General features: G+C 47.2%; 1 protein-coding gene and 1 pseudogene across 7 annotated transcripts in view; one reads left to right on the plus strand and one right to left on the minus strand.

The window, feature by feature from the left end:
• Positions 1-7,504, minus strand: part of LOC119431647 (transmembrane protein 17-like) — a 29,787-nt pseudogene extending 22,283 nt beyond the window's left edge.
• Positions 7,505-8,075: 571 nt separating this feature from the next.
• Positions 8,076-24,802, plus strand: part of LOC119466141 (contactin) — a 66,717-nt gene continuing 49,990 nt past the window's right edge. For all 7 annotated transcript variants that reach the window (XM_049657192.1, XM_049657193.1, XM_049657196.1 and 4 more), the window contains exons 1-3: positions 8,076-8,430; positions 12,817-13,018; positions 20,306-20,427. In XM_049657192.1, coding sequence (XP_049513149.1) covers positions 8,355-8,430; positions 12,817-13,018; positions 20,306-20,427 — 400 coding nt within the window. In that variant the 5' untranslated portion in view covers positions 8,076-8,354. The remainder of the gene's footprint in view (positions 8,431-12,816; positions 13,019-20,305; positions 20,428-24,802) is intronic.

A 24,802-nucleotide genomic window follows, 5' to 3' on the forward strand; every position in this document is an offset into this window, starting at 1 on the left:
CCCACAACCGAGTTTCAAAGGGGACGCTCATAGTATCCATCCAGCCATCCTAGCAAGAGTTAATGTATATGGGCCTAGCAGGGAGCCATATGTCTTGCAAAGACAGCTTGCATGTAGGCCCCTAGGTCTTGCTCACGAGCTCTATTGGGTTTCGTGGAACACCACCAGATGGCGCTCGCCATCGCGCATCCCTAGGGTGCCTCGATGCCCAGCGCCGCTTTCAGGGTGGGGACACCCACGCTTTTCGGCGCCATCTTGGGTCTTTCCAATACGGAGGCGCTGGCCGTGTGGCGGCTGCAGATTAACCATTGGGCAGAAAGAAAGGGAGGCGGGCGTGCTAAGGGCTATGGTACACGCTGGTACATGGTACGCGCGAGCGGCGCAGCGTGGCGCCAGCGGTCAAACGCTGTACCTACTAGCAATTGGAAATACGCCACCCGGTGAGCCGGTGTCTACGGCGGGGCAGCCGGCGGCGCAGCCGGCGGCGCTCCCCGTCGAGGTGATCAAATCGGCTCGTCTTGACAAAACGTCGCGCACAAGCGGGCTGTGCTCTTCAAAAGCCGTACCGTCAGCAGGATGTGATCGGCTTGCGGCACCGGAACACGAGGATGGGCCCGCGATACCCAGCGGGAAAGAGGGCCGGTGCTCTTGAACTGTAACCTCGTTTTCGGCGCCTGTAGTTCCGAGCTGAGCCTTGAGTATGAGCCCGGCGGCCTCCCGGCAGTGGGCCAAAGATGGGGCGGTGGTCCGCCGAGTGCTATCCCAAACTGTGTGTGGGGCTGATATCGTCGTCCGGTGAGCCGGTGTTGTCGGTTGGTGATGCGCCGCCCGGTGGTGGGTCGACGCAGGAGCGGCGCTCGCCACGCGCTTCCCACCGTCTGGGCTCAAGCCGACCGTCCCGGTGAGCCGGCTGCTGTGTCGGGGCACCCTGCGGACCTTTCTGCCGGAAGGACGCAGGGTACACCTGCCGAAGCGTCGAGGCTGTATCTCTCAGAAGCGCCGCGCGAAGAAAGGCGGTGATCGGACTCATCGCAGGCATTGGGAAGCGGGCCGAAAGCAGCTATCAGAGATGCGCTTCATTCAGGCCACGACCAATGTTTAATGCCTGCGTAGTTGTCCCAAGCCTTGGCGGCACCGCAAAGTCGTTTCGCGGCAACCAGCCATCTTGTGTGGTCTGGCCAGGCATGACGATCACCCAGGGCATTGATGTTGCGAACCCAAAGGATAACGTCGTCGGGAAAGCCGCGAAACGTCGTGTCCACGAACGCCGGCTGCAGGGAAGCGTGGACGGCGTTCCCTGGCAGGACGCAACCGCTGACGGAAGCGAAGGCGCTCGTCATACCCTGGAGCTGTTGTGTCAGCAACGAGATGGCTCGCATAACGTCCGCCAAGCTGCCGGCTGAGTCGCCCGTTGAGCCAGGGGTGGAATTCGCGCACACTGAGTCGGCGGCAGCGGCAGCGGCCGCAGCACTCGGGCCAGCCGGACCAGTGGCCAAGGGAGCATATATATATATATATATATATATATATATATATATATATAATTCATTGTATATTTACTTATTATCTCCAAGGGGAATTCATGCCGCTCACTTAAGGGCACTGCACTTTTCATGGCATTGGTATAATGGTTAGCATATCGTTCGTTGCGGCAGGCGTCGGCAGTTTTCTCACTATCGCGAATTGGCAATTTAATACACTGATGAATTTATAATTTGGGGGGGGGGGGAATGGAGGCTCATTTCAGGACTTCCACAGGACGTCCTATCATGTGCATTGTCTGGATTAAACTGCAGGCTCTTTTCAGGAATTCCAGAGGATGTCCTATCATGTGCATTTTCTGGATAAAAATGTAGGCTAATATGGGGACTTCCCGAGGACGTCCTATAAGGTAGATTTTCTTGAACAAATACCAGGTCGTGCTAGGGACGTCCTCAGAACGTCCAATGCGGGATGAGGACGTTTTGACCATTTGAGGACATCCTGAGGACATCCTGAGCTCTCTGTGTAGCCCTTTTCTTCGCTTTTTCCCTCGCAGTGTGGGCCTAGCGAATGAGCTCTGAGACTTGGCGCAGAGGCCTAGAATGTTTGGTTTCCGGTAGCTTTTAATCGATTGGCTTTTGTTCGGCTGCCCCAGCTGCCTTCGCTCATGCCTAAACACTGCAGAGCGAGATCAGTAAATCCTATAACCGCGCGCTCTGAGGTGACGATCACGTGTTGGGCCAACTCGTTTTACTTCAATGCTGTTGCGCAAATGGTCCCTCCGAGTTATCTTCTTCATCCATGGCTTCGGCGCTCGAAACTCCTCGCCCTTCAATTCTTGGGACCTTCAGAGCTCCAGAGGTGCCACAGAAGGCATTAGGGAGTTTTAGATTTTGCGTAAGGATTGGAAAGTGGGCGAGTTGGTACCTATCCGTTCTTGGGCAGCGTACATAAAAACGGACACACGAGAAAGGAAACAGCAGAAGTGCTGTTTAACAACCTGTTTAAGCGCTGTCTAATGTTGTTAGATTGCGCTTGTCCTGTTTCCATTCTCGTGTTTCGTTTTTACGAGCGCTGCCGAAGAATGGATAGATTTTACGTACGCAAGCGGGTTTTGTTACCCAAAGGTGCCTTTGCGTACGCAAAGCGCCACGCCCGGCTTGCGTTCTTTTTCACTCCTTTGGGGCTCCTTTTCTTTAATTTGTATACGTTTTTGCGTTCTTTTGCAAGTCCGGTGGTTCGCGTCCCTCAAATTTGCGTACGCGAAATCTAAAACTCCCTATTATCAGCCGCTCAGTTTACACCCTTAAGTGTAAGGGTGTTGGCCATGCAACAAGTTAACAAAAGCACCTTTAAGGGTGTAAAAGTGGTTACTGTAATGTTGAGTGTGAGGAATATTTTCACTCTAAGGGCTTATTTTCTTTAACGCTGCGCTCCCTATACTTTCAGTTAACGAACGGCATGCGCGTATCAGCGTGACTAAGCGTTCTTGACAAGAAATTGGCGAGGCCAGAGTGCTGAAGAAAGAAAATACACGCAAGTTAAGCGCGAAATGCACATTTAAGAATGTAAAATTTCATTACACCCTTAAGGGTTCCTCTATCTATAGCAATTTTTCCTAAATACTTTTGAAGTATGCGCTGCCCTATGGCTGCAAATCTTACCTTTAAAGCATAAACAATTTTACTGTGTACTATGTCAAACTAATGAACCGCAAAATGTACAGTATAATTTACGCACTTTAACTTTGTAATGCATGCGCTCAGTGAAACTGAGAACGCCTACGAACACAGAAGGACACGCCAAGCAGGACGAGAAGGCGTGAACTACCAGCTGGTTTATTGTCGGTGTCGGTGAAACTGTGCCCTTAGGCATACACGGGCTGCAGTCAATTGAGCTTGCACAGATCCCTAGGCTAATAAGACGACAAAAAAAAAAAAAAGAGATGAATCGATCGCTTGGAACGGGAAGAACACGTTGACACAAACGCGGATGTAATAAATCATGAACTATCGTCAGGTGTTGGATTTGTTCTGCTGCGAAGTTAACTAGACTTTGTCAAGTTTGCTACTGCACACATGGGGAAGGGGGGTGAGAGAAGACAATAGTTCAAATCAATCGCGCATATTCAAGCGCGGATCAAGGAATTTTTTATAGGGCGAGTGTCCAACTTTGAAATGGTGATTGATGCTGATGATGGGTTTTTTACGTGCTGGCGGGTTCTCTTCAACAATCATTCAACCTTTCTTGTATCTCCATAGGAAAAAAAAAAACAGTAACAGCTGCACAGAGGGACTTCATGAGTTTTCCACGTGCCGTACGCTGGCGCTGCGCACACAAATTTTAAGGGAGGGTCAAGTCGTCTGGACATCCCCCCTGGATCTTCGCATCCGCATACTGGACAAGTGGCAGCGTGTCTACAATCGGGCGACAAGTCTGCCGCTTTCAGGTGCTGCAGAAGAGCGCGTGCGGCTTTCTGGGCAGATAAGCTGAGCGGTCACGCAGGACCTTTACTGCGACTTGTAAAATAGGTACAAGCGCTTTCCCAGTCTCGTGGTCGGCCACTGAACGACCGAAACACTTGTAAGGGGCTGTGCAGAACACTAGATAGGTGCTAAGGTATTTGACCAAAATACTTTTTATAGGCTCTTTTTTTTTTCTCCTGCGCATAACGTAAAGTGTATGCGGTGGAAAAGTGATGCCTGCGGATACTGCAGCTATAGCGCGTGTTTGAAACAGTGCCATGTGTTGTCGCTTTCTTGTGATGGCAGAATACTGTCGTGGCACTCCTTGCATTTATGCAAGACACCATGCAGTTCTAGGCAGTTGAAATGGGCGCCGATCTCCCCGGTTGTGTGGTCAGTTTTAACAGCGTATCTGCAGTGCCAAAAGGACGCGTGTGTGAGACGCTTGAAGCATCTAATATGCCATTCTGAAAGTCATATGTCCGCTAGTCTATAGTTTATGGCCCAACAAACGTATCTGGGCGAGCTGGTTGGTCCATGCTTGCACATTTAAACAAGTGCACATTTAATTATCACGAGAACGAATAAGACACAGACGCGGGACAACTTCGGTCGCTGTGTATGCTTTTTTTTTCGTTTTTTTTTTCTCTTGTTAAATTGTGCGGTTTATAACCACAAACAAAAATAATGGGTTATGAGGGACGCCGTAGTGGAGGACTCCGGATTAATTTTTGACCACATATGGAGTTCTTCAACGTGCAACTCTGCACTCAAGGCAAAGTACACGGGTGTTTTCTCATTCCGGACCGATCGGAATGCGACCGGGAGTCGGACCCGCGACCTACTGCGGCGGGTTGTCTCTGCTTCATTCGTCACCTGGAAGCTAGTTTACCTGCAGCGCTCGTGGACCCTCGTATAGGCATACAAATGTCTCACCTCCTCCCCGAGGTTTCCTGCGTAGCCCAGGTAGAGCCGGGGTGGTTCGACGACCGTCATCTCGATCAAGATGGCCGCCGAGATGGCCTGCTGTGTGAGCGACAGGTAGCGGAGCTGCGCAGATCAGAAATACGGTGGCTTGGCTGGGAAGAAGTGCAGACGAGTGCGTGCGTGCGTTCGTGAGTGCGTGTGTGTGTGTGTGTGTGTGTGTGTGTGTGTGTGTGTGTGTGTGTGTGTGTGTGTGTGTGTGTGTGTGTGTGTGTGTGTGTGTGTGTGTGTGTGTGTGTGTACACGCACACACACTTGCACACCCATGTGAACGCTCGCACTCAGCACAACGCACCCGTGGGTTCCCCCTAGTACCAACCATCATCTTGTACTAACAAGGCGTAGATGTGACAAAAACAAAAAACATATTCTTTATCTACTTTTATCTAAGCGAAAAGACCAAGAAACTGAGAAGCATGAAAATAATTTATACAGATTGCTTGGCTAAGCAAACACTCCTAAAAAACCAAGAGCGAAATATAAAATAAGAAAACTTATCTCTTTGGCACGCTGCTCCTGCTGCACTGAGACGGCACCTCAACTCGACACGTCCGCTCCCGTCGGCTTCACTCGTGAGAGTGATACCTGCAGAGTGATACCATGATACCTGCAGCCTCAGTGTATCCCACCTACCGACGAAACGCAGTATTTCAACTGCCGAAGCAAAGTTTCTTGTGCTGGACTACTTTAGCACCGAGTTTCAAAGCCATCTATAAGTGTGCACAGACGGGTCGGTGTGCGCACAAACAGATAGCTGTGCAGCGGAATTCTGAATGCCCTCCCTTGATGTGTCATGGTCTGGTCGCCTGGATCGCGTAGTTTCCTCTGCAACAGTAGAAAGCGCCGCAATTACCGCGGTTTTGCGGGAACTACGGGCCTTTTCTGCACGAGTTGTAGTGGTGCTGACGGACTCCAAGTCAGCGTTACAGAGATTACATCGTGGCCTACCTCGAGAGAAATTCACAACGCAATTTGAGACACTGATTAACGACTTAACGATCAAGGGATTTAACGTAAGGTTTCAATGGGTACCATCCCACGTAGGAATTGATGGAAACGAGAAAGCTGATGCCCTTGCACGCCTATAGCGCTAACACGTATCCTAAAAGTGAAAGCTCAAACAACCTTTTAGAACCCCACGGAAGCAATCCGCTTTCACTTTAGGGCGATCCACAAGATTCCACACGAAGCAGGTGTGACTCATGGATTTACTCGCGAAGAAGCGATGCTGTTGTACCGCGTCAGAACCAACTCTGCGTACACCCCAGCTTGGTTATTCAAGACTGAGCGTTGCGCTTTCCCGCTCTGTGCCTTCTGTGGTGACATCGGCGACATCGAACATTTCATTTGGCTATGCCCACAGTTTGATACAGAAAGAAAAGCGATGGCCGACAGCCTACAAAAGAGCGGTCTTACGCACAGGACCTTTGAAGGCGTCGTTTTCCCCGGAGGGCCCACGACAACTAGGAAGAGAGCGCATATACTGCTGATAGCCTTCCTGCGAGACACGGGGCTCATCGACACCTGGTGACAAATCCCTGGTCTCAACTCAAAGGAGGACCAGGTGGAACAATTGCAGGCTATGTATGCCAGGCTAACCCCGCCTACTTCAACATCACCACAACCACCACCACCACCGCCATGTCGCGTGCAGAATCGACCGAAGGGTGACGACGCCACATTAAAATTGTTGTACCATCACATCACTGGGACGTCATTGATCATTGCCACGTTCCAGACAAGGCCGACGTCGGCCAACTGTTTATCCCTAAAAAATATAGGACCGCATCGCACTCGAAAACATTAATGAAAATTAGTTAGTTTTTGTGGTCTTGCATGAAGAACAGGACAAGTGCGTCAACGTAGCGCGACATTTGTGTCATCGCCATGACATCATGGAGGCCGCAGCGTATACGCGCGAAACTCAATAAAGAGGAGCTTGGCCTTCATGTCTCCCAAAGCGCCCCCCACCCCTCCTTTATTTGTTCGTTTAGCAAGTGCTCAACAACAAAACTTTAATTATGTCGACCACTGTAGATGAACTGCTGGAGCAACTACTGGTTCTTCGATATATAAAGCTTATCATTAGAACTATTCATTTGGTGACCCCTCTCTTTATGATGATATACCCTGCTTGGACATAGGCATTTTCATCTGATAGTTACACATTTATGGCCTCCTTTCACGCTGATCCAAGCATGGATTGCGATTCAATTTAATACATTGCATGCACATGCACTGGCTGTGCACCAGCGAGCTAATTATTAAATAGTGTTTATAAATAAAAGCATACACGGAGATGTCAGATGCAAGTATATATATATATATATATATATATATATATATATATATATATGGACGGCGGGCGTACTTTGCGCGGTATACACTGACACATGCGACCATGCATATCGGTGCTTTTTTGTTTGCCGCTCAGTACAACGTTATCCCCGCGATTTATAAGCTTAATTCTTACCGTACTTTCTCGCTATTGCGCTTGATCTGCTGCAGCTAAGATGCAGGCCCGGGAATATCGGGTCCGCAACTGCTTCTACAAGAGTTCTCACTGTCGTCATGCCTCGAACCTTGCGCTACAACATGCCTGATTGCGGTGTCCAACAACTGTACGTTCGAATGTTAGTTGTCACTAATCCTAACCTGGGCAACGTACGGCCATAGCAAGTGGTTTTCAAAATAGGCACTTAGTCTCTGCTCAACTAAACACGCGGCAAGTGCTAAAATGGGTTCTTCTTATGTTTATACTACATCATAACAGCTTGAATGTTTTTAACAATTACAAAGACATTGCACCTGACGCGTAACGGATACGTAACACAACAGGTAACGTAGGCGGCAATGAGATCACAAAAAAAATAATAATAATAACAGCTCTACTTTCAAGCGTACCTGACAGGACCCGCAAGGTGTTATTTTGAATTTTTACGCTTGCGGATGCAACACGACTTTATCGTTCTTACTCCGTGAGATGCAATAAAGTTGTTTCCTCGTTCTCCGCTGGCGGACGCTGACGGCCTGACGACCTTAGGGTGCCTCGATGTCCTCCCTCGCCCGCCGCTCCGTACGGAGCGGCGGGCGAGGAGGACATCGAGGCACCCTAGACGACCTGCCTGACGAGGTGTAGTCGATCGTGAGTGTGAGCGAGTGCGGCTTGGGAAAAGTTACGTCTGCGTGACAGTGACACAAAAAAACACCGAACGCCTCAGCCGTAAGTGGCCGCACGTTTCATGCCTATTGTGTTATCACAAACGAATCGCAATACCAGGTCGTCCTCGGTGTCGTCGTGTTTAACTTGTGGTGACCGTTCGGCTGTCCGCCACGCTACAGGAGGAATGTTGGCATGCTATTCAGATGTAACCCGACGATTCGCTCATTGAGCCGATCCGGCTGATTGAGTCTTAATCGGCGATGTTTTATATTGCGCCCCAGATGCCTACCATCGACGCGGCGAGGTTCGGCCTGCTATGTTTTTTCTTCGCAAGTGGTGAGTATACGTGTAGTACTTATTCGACATCGTTTGTGTCATCTCTCTCAAGCGTTGATTCAACGGGCTAGAATGCATGTATACACACTTCGTTTTTCGTAGTAATCTACTCGCGAAAACAATAGGCATTCGTTGTGCGTGCTTGGACGCTTCCCTGTCGCGTCTACTTTGTGGCGAAGTGCACGGTCCGCACGTTAGCAGCTGAGTTTCAAACTTGTGTCGTTTTGAATGGGAAAAAAAGAAAGTCGCAGTTTCGCCAGAAAGGCGAACCATCGAATGCGATAGCAAATTAGTAGATAGCTCTACGAAGTAAGGATAGTATAGTTTTATCGGCCATATAAACATGGAAACATTCGCTTACTAACTCAATTAACTAGTCTCAGCGCACACAAGTAAACACATCACACTCGATGACCGCGGACACTCGCTCTCAAAACGCTGGCTTGAGCAAGCGCGGTTGCAGCAGCGAGCGAAGGACCTTCGTGCATATTGATATCGCTTCAACGCAAACTGAGCGGCGAGAACACAGCACGCACAAAGGTATCAGCCGTCTGCAGACTGTTGCAGGATCAAGCGTCATTTCCTTCTTTTGATCACTCTCTCTGCAGACCGCTTTCAAGCAGAGTTGCCAGGTCTAAAATGGGAAAAGTAGCCAAAAAATGTCAAAAAGTATCCAAAGAAGCAGCCACCTCTGGCTGGAGACAGAAATGAAGCCATAAAAGTAGCCACATTATGGAAAAACGTTTCATTTGCTTTTATTGTGTTAGTGTAAAGACATTATCACAGCCAACGCTTAAAGCTGCTTTGAGTAAATATAGGAACATACAAAAAATATGGAACGTGTATAAATGACTAATGTTAACAGCGCTTCGATTAGCATATGTTATATGACTAAATAATTAACTGCACACTAAAACATTATCACACAATCAGAATCACAGCTGCAGTTACCGTGTAAATCTTCGACTCCATTTTGGCAATCATTCTGGAGGGATGTCAAAGCTGAAGCTAGTCAAGTTCCTCAGTCGCAGTCCGAACTTCAGCCTTAGAATCTATACTAGGAGATCATCAGACATTGTTTCTAACCATTGCTTGCAGAAGAACCGCCCAAAGCAGGCGTGCTTACCCATGAAGCGTTTTATGTGCTACCAGTTTGCTTCTACATTGTGGTGCAACAATGTGTAGCAAGCCTGACGTCAATGCGAAGATGGCACACGCTGTGATGTCACTTGTGCAAAATTCTTTGCATGACATCAAAGCGCCCGCGTCGGATTGACGATGACGATGGGCCAGCTTGAACAGATTTGAAGTGCCGTAATCGTACGGTGGCCTAAATATTTGCTAAAGTTGCTGCATCATACGAGCTACACATATTTCTGTCCAATTATTACAATAGCCAAGCTATTTCAAAATTAACCAAGTACCCAAGGCAAATTTTTTCCCGCCGACAGCCTCAAAAAGTAGCCAATTTGGTGCAAAGTAGCCAAATCTGACAGAGTTTCAAGATACGCCGCGCGCGACTGCGCCAAGTCAACATCTCCTGGGAGGTGATGGCAAAGTACGCAATTGCTGGCAGAGTAGAAGCCGCCCTCCCTCCGTACCTCCCTCCTGCGCTGCCTCCCCGCTTTCCTCCCTTTCGAGCGCGAAATGTAGACGAGATCGTCAGTTCCCCTTGCGCCCGGTAGCGAAACGGAGAGTGATCAAAACAAGGATATGACGCACGCTTCTTTTGATCACTATATCTCTCTCTATTTCGCGACCGGGCGCAAGGAGAACTACGCCGTTGCTGCCGGAGCGCAACGCCGCCCCTCCTCCCATCGCCTCAAGGCCTTTCGCGCGACGGGAGACGGCGCGTTTGCTCTCCGCTATCGGGGGCGCTGGAAGCTCATCAACTCCGCCCAAACCTATTTGCGCTCATCAAGTAAACAAAGTATGGAGGTCATGCCGGGTCCGTTTGACAAAGTCGTTTGCGCACCGCAGAAGTTAACTGGCGGTTGATTGCGGTTAGCGAACTCGCGCAGTCAACAAGTGTTCTTTCGCACTGCGTGATGTGGCACGTGCAGATGCACTTTCCTAAATGATTGATTGATTATTCTTAAAGCAACGAACGCTGGTTCGATGGGAGATGCCATTGTAGAGCGCTCCGGGTTAATTTCGTCAACTACGTTCACCTAAATTTAAGTGCACCAGCTCTTTTTTGCATTGCGCCCGCATCGAAATGCACCGTCGCAATTCGAACCCGCGACCACGTACCCCGCAACAGAACGCCATAGCTGGGCTGTAGCATAACTTGTAAACGTGTTTACAGGGAAAACACTGATAAGCTTTAAAATGCAGAAGCAAGAATATCTCCTTATGCAATTGAGGATACACTAAAAACAATACAGCCGCACAAAATATGCACTTAGCTTTGTTTCCTTGGTGTGGGTGTGACTCTGCGAAAATGTACGCAAACTGCATGACTTACAAGTCCTCATCTGTTTTTCAGCAGAATTTCAAGCCTATAAACGAACAAACAGGCAAGCAGTCATACATGATTGATAAGAGGGAAATATTGCTGGGCAATAAATGTTTTGGAGTGCGTACGACGGACGCTACTAAGCCATGACCACAAACTTCAGTTTCCATTAGAAGTGTATGATATCTGAAATTTGCCGGCGCTAGAGAACTTGAAGGGATCTGCAAAGAGTGTTGAAAAAAGAAAATAATAAGATAAACAAATGACACCCAGTATACACCCAGTATGTATTAGAGACCAAATGCAACTTTCAGGATATCCTAGTCGAAATTTAGCAGGATATGTCATGAAACTGGTAGAAAAAATAACGTGTGGCTTAGTAAAGTAATAGAATTAGTTCCAAGTGAATGGAAACACTGCTTATGGTAGCGGAGAATTAAACTGAGTGTTTTTGTCTGTTCAATGTTGCACATAGAATTTCACTGCTTACAACAGCAGGCTCTAGTCATTCGCAAAGTGAAGCATCTAAATGTCTCGTTGCACATGTGTAAAACTGCCTAACATGATCCCACCATTCCATGGCTTCACCTAAATTGTTGCAGCAAATTTAAAAATACAAACAAAAAGAGAGGTCATAATCAACGCTTCATCAACAGATCGAGTATACCGCTGCACTCGGATGTTATTTTGATTATAAAAGAATTTTTATAAAAGAATTTTATAAAAGAATCACTTATGTTCGTCATACACTCCTGTCATACTATGCCAATTTTCGTACCTACCAAGTTAACGAAGCGACCATGAGAGCACCATGACGTAAGCGGCTGTTTCATGACCTACATGACACGCATGTCATGATATTCATGTCATGACATGTAATTTGTGTTCGTAATATGCTCTTGTCATAGTATGCCAATTTTGGTACATACCAAGTTAACGAAACGACCATGAGATCACAGAGACGTAGGCGGCTAGATAGATAGATAGATAGATAGATAGATAGATAGATAGATAGATAGATAGATAGATAGATAGATAGATAGATAGATAGATAGATAGATAGATAGATAGATAGATAGATAGATAGATAGATAGATACTGTCAAAGTAGCAAATGTTCGCCAAGAAATGCTTCGCATTTAAAACAAAACATGCACACGAGGGGATGTGAACCATGCATGATGCTGACTTAGGAGCTAGTGCCATCTGTATGCTCATGTCTTCTTTTGTGATTGCATCCTTTTTTGCGCTATGCTAACACACCCACTGAATCCCCTAGGACCGTGCATCAGTGCGCCTTGATTGCGGAACTAATATGCTGCTTGTGTAGGGTGTCAGCATTTTAGAGGTACCTACTTGGCCCCCTCTCATGCTCTCACTACAGAAGGTATGGCGTATGTCAACCACGCTCTAAAAGAAGATGTTTGATTTATTTGCTTCTATTTCACATGTCCGAAGGCCTAGTCAAAAAGTGATAAGTATGCTTAGAAGAAATATTGCTCTCTTCCCCTCTCCCCCTGTACATGGCATGCATCAAAAATACATCTCAAATTACAAAGCACTGAAGCATAACTGTACAGTGAAAGAGTGTGGTACAATGTAAGTGTAAGGGAAAAGTGTTCAAAAAGCCAATTTGAAGCCTTATCCCGCCGAGTTTCTCCAATACCTATAAGATATCAGACACAAAACTTTTCTGGCAACAGAAGGTTGAGGGTGTATAGTCACACTTAGGAGTATTCTAACAAAGAATTACATTTTATATCTCGCATGCTACATTTTTAGTGATATCGTCGGTTCCTAGTGGGTTCAATTTGCAATGAAATGTGATCGCGTCCTACACTTCCGCTTTCAAGAGAAATTAATGCATTGATTTCCACACGTGACAAGGGTTCTTTTTAATGGGAATTGTCGTTGCTGTCGTCTACCTAGCCGTGTGTGGTCAGGAGTGTCCCCGTGGATGGGTGGACTTCGGTCAGTCGTGTTACAAGTTCAACCGCTCCCCAACCCGGACGCGGGATGGTGCCGAGCAGGCCTGCCAGGCCTACAACAGCGATCTGATCACGGTGAACACATTTGAAGAGCACCATTTTGTCATCGACTGGTTACGGGACCATGACCCTCAGCATCGGAGGTGAGCAATCCGTGTGCAGTTACACTAGTAGTTCGTTGTGTGTGGGTGTGGAATCATTTATCTAATGCTTACCTGCAACTTTCCTGAATTTTCTGTGACGTATACAAATTTGGGCTCGTTCTAGAATTTTTTGAATGTTTCGTAAAGATTTAAGAAAAATAAATTCCGGTCGCAAAAAGGTTTTGCACGCAGGTCTCCGACCATACCTGTGAAAATATTCTGATTGTGGAGGAAACCAAAGGAATACCTGCTTTGAGCAAGTTTACTCGGTCAAATTCCTGAAGTAGAGAAAATCGGCAACAGTGAAGTTCCTGAAGAAGTGAATGTGATCTAAAACCAATATGTCGCTTGTCAGTTTGTGCTGTTGCAAGTTTCTCCTTGCGTGCCGTGTGTAAAGATAAAGTGTTGTTGATGAAGTGCATATGTATCCAACAAAAGGCGTGTGCACAGGGCGAGCTTTTAAAAAAATGCCCCTTCCGATGTCGTGTGCACAGGGTCTTTACTAATTTTCATGTTCGCAAGTTGGCAGGTATGCTAGTGCGTGGTGCTGCAGTGGGCTTGTAGTACCTGTAAACAGTGCAACATTTAAGAAGAGCAGCCAGTTTGGGCCAGTTGGCTGCAATATTGTTTGGCAGCGAAAGAGGGGTAGTTTATGTCAAACACCGTCTTTCATTTTGTTTACAGGATGCCCCCTCATTTCTGTCCTTTATCTTTGCACCAATAATGGGGATCGTGATCCGTCTGAAAAATATATTATGCAGGAGCATAAGCATAAGTGCTTTTACTACGTTCACATTCTGCTATGGCACTGTCTGTGCTGTCTGTTTAGACTGTCATGTCTAAGGTGGCAGCTTCAAGTACAGCCAATGACAATCTAAACACACAGCACCAAAGCTGAAGGGGAACGTAGTATAAGTACTTATGTTTATGCTCTTGCAAAATACCTTATTCAGATGCCTCATAAGTAATCAATTAAAAAAGCTACTGCAATGCATATTGCATCCATAAAGTTGTTGTGAATTATTGTTATTTCAAGGAGTATTTCTTTATTTGAAATCAACACCGAGTTCTCGTGTACTTCTTCCATCCTTTGCTTGGTGCATTTTATTATGCATGCTGTATTTCATGCTACTAGCCATTGTTTTGGCACTAAGATGCTCACCGGCATGTTCTGGTTACTCTGTGTACATATATTTGCACATAATGACTTTTGTAAGCCAAATTGCTCTGCTTTTTATGGTGATGTGTTGTCAAGTTTCATTTACGTTATATATAGTTGCAGCATTTGAGATGTTCTTTTTATTGCTCCAACTAAGTTAGATCAAAAATGCTTGCTCAAAAGTACTTTCACTCAATTAGCAACACCTGGACTGATTTCATTTTTTTCCGAGCCCAATTTAGTAATGTTGTTGTAGCAGTTGTTACGCCTGTAAGTTTTATCTGCTAGGTTGACCATAGCAGGCACTGAACTATTGCAGACTGGCGGACAAGGAACGGGAAGAACACGAAATAAAATCAATCACCATTTCTTGAACAAAGATGGTGGAACGCGATGCTTTCTCCCATGCAAACTGAATCAAAGTCAAAGTCCAAAGCCAACGACCACGCAATGAACCCAAGAAATGCTGGGCGACCCGATGCGATGCAAATGTAATTTCATTGCTCGTTTAGGATTGTATTTCTTGAACGTTGAAGTTGAATGAAGACACATTTCGTTAGGTTACATAGCTTTTATTTCAGATCACGTAGCCGTTGATTACACGCACACACACACTTTCACGGACAGCTCTACACTTGCACAGTATTGCCTTGTGATCGCTGTGGTAGATGGTCAGAGGCTCTGTTGCCGATACACGGAATCGACCTTACGGGTATGATCGCGCTTGCGCTTACGTTCGCGTACGGCAGCCTCTTCTGCCGTGCGCAGCACCCGTGGCCTACCCATAGTGACGACCGGGAATACATTGCGTGACGCACGTAATTCAATGCAGATATATACAGTTCGTCTGGGTAGCGTGGCGTTGCAGTTCCCATTGTTCTTATCGGTATAACTGCGAATGAAAATTGTAATGTTCTATGAACGTATGTTGAGCGCTGTTGTTCTGTTGTGTGCGCAGATTTCCTGCAGTGCGTTTTCGGCGCTCACGGACGAATCAGTTAGACATAGAAAGCTTCGCTTTAATAACACTTGCGTTGAATTGCAAATGAAAAAAAAATATATCAGAGCACATGCAATAAGATTACGAGCAATCACGCATGTGCAACATTCTTGATGCATGCGTTCCCATACAAGTGTACTTTTTGTGAAGTATAAAATGGGTGGAAGAAGGTGCTGTGTATTGCGTATTTTCTTGTTCCTCATCTATAATGTCCACAATGGTGCCACTATCTGTTATAGCCATTTCCAGCTTTTCCAACTTCTATGAACCTTGGTCAAATTTAAATAAACGCATACTTAGTGAATAATACGTGACTGCTAGTTCTAAAGAGAAAAATTATTTCACATGTATTAGTAGATTACCAGCCTACAATGCCAAAAACGAGTAGATGCTTAGTTAGCCAGAAAAGTGGCAAGAAGGGCATATGGGTGGCGATGCTGCCTTCAAGTTCCCGCGGCAGCTCGTCGTGACCTCATAAATGTTTACGGCGCCTACTAGCACCTAGGTAATTGCTTATCAGTGCAAATTGGACTACATTGTATTCTAAAGGAGCCAAGGACTGAACATGGCAAGTTTCTGGAAATTTTACTGACCGAATCAGTCCAGATACGATAAAGCACTTATAAATCTGTGAAGTCTCACTGACGTACCGACGTAGAGGTTTTTGCACGAAAGCTAAAAAAATATATATACAATGTTGACCTTCATTTCCTCTTTTATAATCCACACATTGTCGCGAAATTCACAACATTTTCCAAGGAATAATTAATCAGTCTAAACTGATTTAGTGTTTCCGTTTAGGGTCCCTTTAGTGTACCAGCTTTGTTACCCGCCGGGGTGGCTCAGTCAGCTAAGGCGTTGTGCTGCTCAGCACGAGGTCGCGGGATCAAATCCCGGCCGCGGTGGCCGCATTTAGATGGAGGCGAAAGGCAATAACGCCCGTGTGCTTGCGTTGTAGTGCACGTTAAAGAACTCCAGGTGGTCAAAATTATTCCGGAGCCCTCCACTACGGTGTGCCTCATAATCAGAACTGGTTTTGGCACGTAAAACCCAGAAAGAACTGTACCAGCTTTGCATAAGTTAATTTAAATCATGCATCTTAGTGGATAGGGCATCTCCAGATGGTTCAGAGTGGCTTTGAGAGTGGTGACAACGTGTGGACCTGGGAAGGTGACAACGCTCAGTTCAGCCATATCGACAACCTCTGGCTGCCTCAACAGGACGGTTACCTTTGGAAATATGTCTCCTATAACTAAGCAAGTCACTTGTTTATGCGCAAAGGGGCTTGCCTGCATTGGCTACAGCTCTGTATGATAGTAGTGTGCTGTATGTCGGATATACAGGGTTTCCGCAATTGGCTGGGTGGTACGAATCATTCCTTTCTGGTCGTCTCTTATGGGACACGTTGTACGATCTGTGTGTGCATAAATGTAATGTTAGGTAGGACTTTCGAATACTCTGGTAAACTTGAAGGTAGTATACCTAACATGGGAAAGGGAGGCGTGCTGCAAGCAGTTGAAATATTTTCTTCAGGTCAACTGTGGTTGATCCGAAGCAACGCTGTTGCGTTGCTTGCTAAGCCCGAGGGAGCGGGGCCAAATCCCGGCCGCGACGGTCACATTTCGATGTGGGTGAAGTTCAATAATGCCCATGTATTATGTATGCACTCATTTACTGTAATCACTCACAGAATACCCTGATCGTGAGAAGGAAATTACCAGAAGAATAAAATTGGGTTGGAGTGCATACAGCATTCATCGCAAGATCTTTACTGGGAGCTTACCACTGTCGTTGAAAAGAAAAGTACACTATCATTGCACTGTATCTGTGCTAACATATGGGGCAGAAACTTGGAGGTTAACAAAGAAGCTTGAGAACAAGCTAAGGACCGCACAAAGAGCGATGGAACGAAACATGTTAGGCCTAACGTTAAGAGTCAGGAAGGGAGCGGTGTAGGTCAGAGAGCAAACGGGGATAGCCGATATTCTAATTGACATTAAACAAAAAAGGGGAGCTGGGCAGGCCATGTAATGCGTAGGGATACCATTAGGGATACAGAATGGATACCATGAGAAGGGAAGCGCAGTCAAGGACGGCAGAAAACTAGGTGGGGTGATGAAGTTAGGAAATATGTAGGCGCAAGCTAGAATACGACAGGGGTGATTGCAAGTCGCAGAGAGAGGCCTTCGTCCTGCAGTGGACATAAATATAGGGTTATTATTATTATTATTATTATTATTATTATTATTATTATTATTATTATTATTATTATTATTATTATTATTATTATTATTATTATTATTATTATTATTATTATGCATTGGGTGCACGTTATACAGCCCCAGGTGGTCAGAATCAATCCGGAGTCCCCCACTACAGCCTGCCTCATAATCAGGTCGTGATGTGGGCAAGTAAAATCCCATAATTTAATTTTTTTATGTTTGCTTCGTATCTTGAAGTTTAAAGGATTGTTCAGGAGTGTGTAAAGTATGTTCGTAAGCACAGCTGTGCTGTGTTACAGCTTGCTATGGCTGCCGGACAAGCTTGTGCCTGTGTAACAGTATAACAACACAAAGTCCATGGTGAGAGCTGCAGTTTCAAAGAGCATTTGAAGGGGGTTCTAACAGGACTGCATACGTGAGTGATACATTATAACGAATTCATGGGCCAGTGAGAGAACTCTTTGAGCCTGAATTCTCTTTCTTGTATATTTACACGATTTGAGACAGAAGGGTTTTCTTTAAGCACATGCACATACGAGGAAGTTGCGCTTTTCACTTAACAGTGCACTTTGCAGGATTATAGCTTCACCTTAAGAGGGAGATACTTGGTATTCAATTCAATATTCGAAGTTGACTATTTCCTAATATTTGTGTCCGATTCCTTTAATAATTGTGCTATTCGAATGCCTCAAATTTTCAGTCTTTTGATTAAAGTAAGGATATTTAAAACGTGTCCCGTACATCTTGAAATGTTTCTGACTGAAATAGTGTTGCGAATTTGAATTACAAAGGCAAATTGTTTAGTAAAACGAGTATTAATGTAGGTGGTTGGGTATTTTCCTTCGTGTGAGTTTGTCATCGTAGCGGGTTCACTTCTTTCATTGGTTTTCACAATGTGTTGCGCCAGTTTTAATTTTAGAGTGTCTGGATAGGCGTTTTTCAAGCCTGGTAGACATGGAATAGTTGATGTTCGCATATCTCTTGTTTCTGCAGTGAGTTTTCGCATGGAGTCCACAGTCTGTAAACTTGACAAAACTCACTACAGAACTCAAAACTCTTAATCGATTCTGCTGCTGTAAGCTTTTTATGATTCTGAAGGTGTAAGAAACCAGTGAAAGTAAGTTTTCAATTAACACTACTAATTGGCGTCTGAAAGCATCTCTTGGGCTTGGTGAACAAACAGTTTCAGGATAGCGTATGCTGCTGAGAGCATCTCAGCCAAATTTCGAGGTCGAGTGCACTCCAGCCGTGTCGTGCACCAGCCAAACGCTGTGCATACGCACTACAGGTGCATGTAGCTGCGGTCTGCTACGTAGTGTAGATATCGCTGCTACCGCGGGGTGCCACGACGAGCCCGCTCGCTGAGCGCACTGCGGCTCACTGAGGAAAACCGCATTTCGTGTGTCATGGGCGCCAAAATCGGTAATAGTGGCGTCTACGCGTGAACATCCTAAATAAAATTTGAACTGCGTGCCATGGTGACGTTGATTAGGCAGAGCGTTAGGACCATGCCTCGCTCCGCCATAGACTTCGTAGTGCAAGGCATTGAAGAAGAAGCGGAAGCACCGCGAAGCGTATAAAAGGCGATATTTGATTGCCAGTAACTCCGCTTTGGTGAACACACTGAAGTACTTTTTGCTGCAACTTATTTCTGAAATAGTATTTTCAGTTGAAATGTATTTCTCGACTTCGATACAAAGAGGTTCAGGGCCCCTTTAGTTAAGCCAATAATCCTGAAGTCGGGGGAAAAGGGTGTATGATAAACGCTTTCCAAGGACGGGGTCTTAGTTTTGCTGAGACTGTCTTCATCATCATCATCAGCCTATATTTATGTCCACTGCAGCACGAAGGCCTCTCCCTGCGATCTTTAATTACCCCTGTTTTGCGCTAGCTGATTCCAACTTGCGCCTGCGAATTTTCTAATTTCATCACCCCACCTAGTTTTTTGCCGTTCTCGACTGCGCTTCCCTTCTCTTGGTATCCATTCTGTAACCCTAATAGTCCACCGGTTATCCATCCTACGCATTACATGGCCTGCCCAGCTCCACTTTTTCCGCTTAATGTCAACTGGAATATCGGCTATCTCCGTTTGTTCTCTGATCCACACCACTACCTTCCTGTTTCTTAACGTCAGGCCTAACATTTTTCGTTCTATCGCTCTTTGTACGGTCCTTAACTTGTTCTCGAGCTTCTTTGTTAACCTCCAAGTTTCTGCCCCATATGTTAGCACCGGTAGAATGCAATGATTGTACACTTCTCTTTTCAACGACAGTGGCAATCTCCCAGTCAGGATTTGGTAATGCCTATCGTATGCACTACAGCCCAATTTTATTCTTCTATAAATTTTTCTCATGATCAGGGTACCCTGTGAGTAATTGACCTAGATAAATGTACAGACTCTAGAGGCTGACTGGCGATCCTGAATTCTTGTTCTCTTGCCAGGCTATTGAATATTGTTTGTTTTCTGCGTATTAATCTTCAACCTCACTCTTACACTTTCTCGGCTAAGGTCCTCAATCATTTGCTGTAATTCGTCCCCATTGTTGCTAAATAGTACAATGTCATCTGCAAACCGAAGGTTGTTGAGATATTCGCCGTTGATTCTCACTCCTAAGCCTTCCCAGTCTAAGAGCTTGAATACTTTTTCTAAGCATGCAGTAAATAGCATTGAAGAGATTGTCTCCTTACCTAACCCCTTTCTTGATATGTAACCTGCAACCTTTCTTGTGAAGAACCAAGGTTGCTTTGCAGTCCTTGCAGACTGTCTTTAATGGCTTTCTAATCGTAAGCCGCTTGATTCTTATGGTTGGAGCAATGCCAGTATCACCATCAAGGACTAGATTCACATCACTTATTGCTCACTCTGAACAACCTCCTCCTCCCAATTTCTATTCTGTGTTGTGCAGATTTTCTACTGAGCTGGACCGCTGGGGTCTGCAGAGGGTTGCTCCGGGAGACGAACTGGCATTCATCTGTGAGATCCCCAAGGAGCGGGTATCCCAGATTCACATCCAGGAACGACCTCTCGGTATGTGCACTGTTCAAATGTTGTCATTCATAGCTGCAGCATTTTTAATTGTTGTAGCTTGTGTTTTTTATTAACGTAGATGGCCATTAGCAACATAGCGCCTTTAGCGCAGTGCTCTGTGTGAAAATGACGTAGTGTGAAAATATTGCCACGGGGATAAGTAGCAAAAAGGGGTAGGAAAATTATATTTACAAGATATATACAGAGAGAGACGGCTGCAGGCAAGATGGCAGAACAATAACACGAGCGCTACTCAGATCGTCGTCTTCAGCGTCTTTCTGGCGCGTTCTTCCATGCTCGGCATAGCGCATAACATAAAACCCCCGCCGTCAAGAGCGCTGTTGAGAGCGCCGTCTCGGCGCTTAAGGAGCAGTAGGATCGTGTCCGGCAACATAAAGCTTAAGGCGGTAGACGTGCACGATATCAGTGGCGGATGTGGCAGATGATCGACTGTCCAATGGAGTGATCTCGTACGTGGCGTCAGTGATCTGGCGTAGGACCTTGTAAGGCCCGGAGTATCGGGAAAGAAGCTTTGACGACAAGCCAACGTGACGGCAAGGCGTCCAGAGGTGGACCAAAGAGCCCGGAGAGTAATTAACGACTCTGTGATGGCTATCGTAGCGGGCCTTCTGGGACAGCTGGCTTTCGATCCCTTGCAATCTGGCGAGCCGTTGCAATCTGGCGAGCCCTTGCAATCTGGCGAGCCGTTGCAGACGATCCCTTGCAGACGATCCCTTGCAATCTGGCGAGCCGTTGCAGCCCGAGAAGCTGCATCGCGGGCGTAGTCGGTAAAATGGTGCACAGGTGATGGTAAAAGAGTCTTGAAGGGCAATGTGTGATGGCGGCCAAACAGAGATAAAAGGGGGGGAAATTAGCGGTGTTATGGCGTGACGAGTTTTAGGCAAATGTCACATAGGGCAAGGTGCTGTCCCAATCATGGTGGTCTGCGGAAACGTACATGAACAGCATTGTGGTCAGCGTGCGGTTGAGGCGCTCGGTAAGCCCATTGGTTTGCGGATGGTAGGCAGTGGTTAGCTTGTGACGGATGGAACACGAACGAAGAATGTCGTCGACGACTTTGGACAGAAAGGAGTGACCACAGTCGGTCCAGTGGCTGTCAAGGAGCGCCGTGGTGAAATATACCGTCGTAAAGTATAAATTCCGCAACGTCAGTGGCACAGCTTGTCGGTAGTGCCCGTGTGATAGCGTATCGTGTCGCGTAGTCCGTAGCTACGGCAATCCACTTGTTTCCAGTCAGAGATTTTGGGAATGGCCCGATGAGATCAAGGCCGACGCGGTATAACGGGACACCGGGAATGTCGATGGGCTGAAGAGGACCGGCTGGCGACAAGGATGGATGCTTGTGGCACTGGCAGGACTCACAAGCAGCAACGTATCGGCGCACAGAGCGGTGGAGGCCTGGCCAGAAGAACCGACGCCGAACGCCATCGTACGTGCGAGTTGCTCCGAGATGTCCAGTGGTTGGGGCGTCATGAAGCTGTTCGAGGACAGTGGAACAGAGTGTTTCGGGAACAACCAAGAAGCTCTGGGCCATCGGAGCTGGTGTTGCGTCTGTATAAGATGCCGTCACGAAGCACGAATAATTGTAGGGACGGGGCACAGTGATGAGAGCGTAGACGGCGGATAATTGACCGCAAATTGGCATCACTGAGCTTATGTCGGATAAATCGGATATCGCGAAGACACAGGCGTCCGAATCGTGCGCTGACAAGTCGGGAGGGTCCACTGGATGACGGGATAGGCAGTCCTCATCCTGGTGCAGTCTGCCAGACGTTTAAGTGACGTCAAAGATGTATTCTTGCAGTTTCAGTGCCCAGTGACCAAGTCGTCCCGTCGGATCTTTGAGGGAATACAACCAGCAAAGCGCATGGTGGTCTGTGATGACCGAAAAGGTGCGGCCAAACAAGTATAGTCGAAACTTTCTGACAGCCCAAACTAGTGCGAGGCACTCGCGCTCAGCGATCGAAAATTTGGACTCTGAAGAGGAAAGAACGCGACTGACATTGGCGATGACGCGGTCGCGTCCTTGTTGCTGCTGGGCGAGAACAGCGCCGATGCCTAGTCCACTGGCGTTGGTGCGAAGTTCAGTTGGGGCTGATGGGTCAAAATGGGCCAAGATGGGTGCTGACGTAAGTAACGTCGTGAGCGTGTGAAACGCAGTGGCCTGTTCAGGACCTCAAGAAAATGACGTTTCCTTCTTCAAGAGTTGCGTGAGCGGACGGGCAACGTCGGTGAAGTTCTTGACAAAACGTCGAAAATAGGAGCACAAGCCGACAAAGCTCCGGACGTCTTTAGTGGAACGTGGCATAGGGAAGTCTTTGAGAACATGATTTTTTTCAGGGTCAGGTTGCACGCCTTCAGCACTCAGAATGTGGCCAAGCACAGTGATTTCGCGGCGGCCAAAACGGCATTTGGCAGAGTTGAGTTGAAGGCCTGCGCGCCTGAAAACTTCAAGAACTGCCGACAAGCGGCTAATGTGACTGTCAAATGTCGATGAGAACGCGATGACATCGTCAAGGTAACAGAGGCAAGTTAACCATTGTTATCCACGGAGGAGGGAGTCCATCATCCTTTCAAATGTGGCTGGGGCATTACACAGTCGAAAGGGCATTACCTTAAACTGGTAAAGTCCATCGGGCGTAACAAATGCGGTCTTTTCACGGTCTTAATCATCGACGGAGATCTACCAGTAGCCTGACCTCAGGTCGATAGAAGAGAAGTAGGCAGAGCCATGTAGACAGTCGAGAGCCTCATCGATCCGCGGCAAACGGTAGACGACCTTGCGCGTTGCTTTAAGTGGCGGTAGTGGACGCAGAAACGCCAGCTGCCATCTTTCTTCTTGACTAGGACGACCGGTGATGCCCATGGACTGCATGAAGGTTTAATGACGTCCTTGGTGAGCATCTTGTCGACTTCACGCTGTAGCACTTCTCGCTTGGCATGGGACACACGATAAGGACGTCGTCTGATTGGGCTGGCGTCTCCAGTATTGATCTTATGAGTGACCACAGATGTCTGTCCCAAAATACGGTCATTGAAGTCAAAGATGCCGCGGTAGGACTTCAATATGCGCCGCATATCGGCTGTCTGTGCAGCAAGGAGGTCAGACGCCTGTCTGACCTCCTTGTCAATATCTTGTCAATATCACCGCCGACGAGATTGTGCGAGGAAGAGGAAGGGGCAGAGGACAAAGAAGCGTCGGTGACGAATGCAGAAACGGCACACTCATCGATAGAAGAAATGTGGGCTAGAGTCATGCCGCCTTGGATGAGCTGCGTGCACCAGCTAAAGTTCAATATGGGTAGAGACGTGCGATTTTCCGTAACTCTAATAAGGGTGTGAGGAAGAGCGACGTTTTTGGTGAAGACGTCAACAATCGGGGTCAAGATGTAATCGCCATAGGGAATGGGAGAACAAGACCGCAAGTTCACATACATTATCCACTGAGCACAAGCGCGGTTGGCGTGTAGTACGAGCGTCATGGTAGCATGGTAAGTCTAGCTGAAGCAAGCCGGTTCTACAGTCAATAAGGGCAGAATCGGCAGGCAGAAAATCCATACCGAGGATGAGGTCATGGGAGCATTTATCGATCACGGCAAGTAGTAGGCTTGTGGATCGGTCAGTCACACTTATTCGCGCGGAACACAGCCCTAGTACGGGAAACGTTCCGCCATCGGCGACACTAATAAGCAGCACTGGGGGTGATGTTAGGACCTTCTTAAGGCGGCGATGAAGCTCCGAATTCATCACTGATATCTGAGCCCCAGTATCCACTAGAGCGACAGCATGTACGTCATCCAGTTTAACGTCTATCAGGTTCCGTCTGGTCTGCAGTGTGGTCAGAGGATTTCTCAGGCGGGTCGTCAATGCAGCATCACCTCTGGGAGCTGCATCGTCTAGTTTCCCGGAGGGAGTCGTTCAATCGGCGACGCAGGGCGGCGGAATTGGGCCGAGCGAGATGACTGGCGACGCGACAACGGCGAACGGGATTGGTGACCACGTGGGGATGGCGAACGACGACACGGCATGGAGGGAGCGTCGTCAGCGGTGGTTTGGGAATGCTCGTGGTAGGGCTGAAATCGGCCATGATCCATGTCGGCGCGACGGTTGTTTCCATGGGGAGCCTGATACCAATACCACCGGCTGTTACAATGACGGGTCACGTGTCCAGTACTACGGCAGTTAAAGCCAATGGGACGGTCATCAGCAGTCCTCCACTCGGCTGGGTTGGTTGTACGGAACGGCGGCCTTTGTCTTTGGGCGTGCGAAAGTGAGGGATGGCGGTCGATCGGCTGGGAAGGAGCTGCGGCGCACACAGAGTCCAGGCCAGCATTGGAGAGCTCCTGATGAATGA

The sequence above is a fragment of the Dermacentor silvarum genome, chromosome 10, assembly GCF_013339745.2.
Source record: "Dermacentor silvarum isolate Dsil-2018 chromosome 10, BIME_Dsil_1.4, whole genome shotgun sequence".
In the NCBI taxonomy this organism is placed as follows: Eukaryota; Metazoa; Arthropoda; class Arachnida; order Ixodida; family Ixodidae; genus Dermacentor; species Dermacentor silvarum.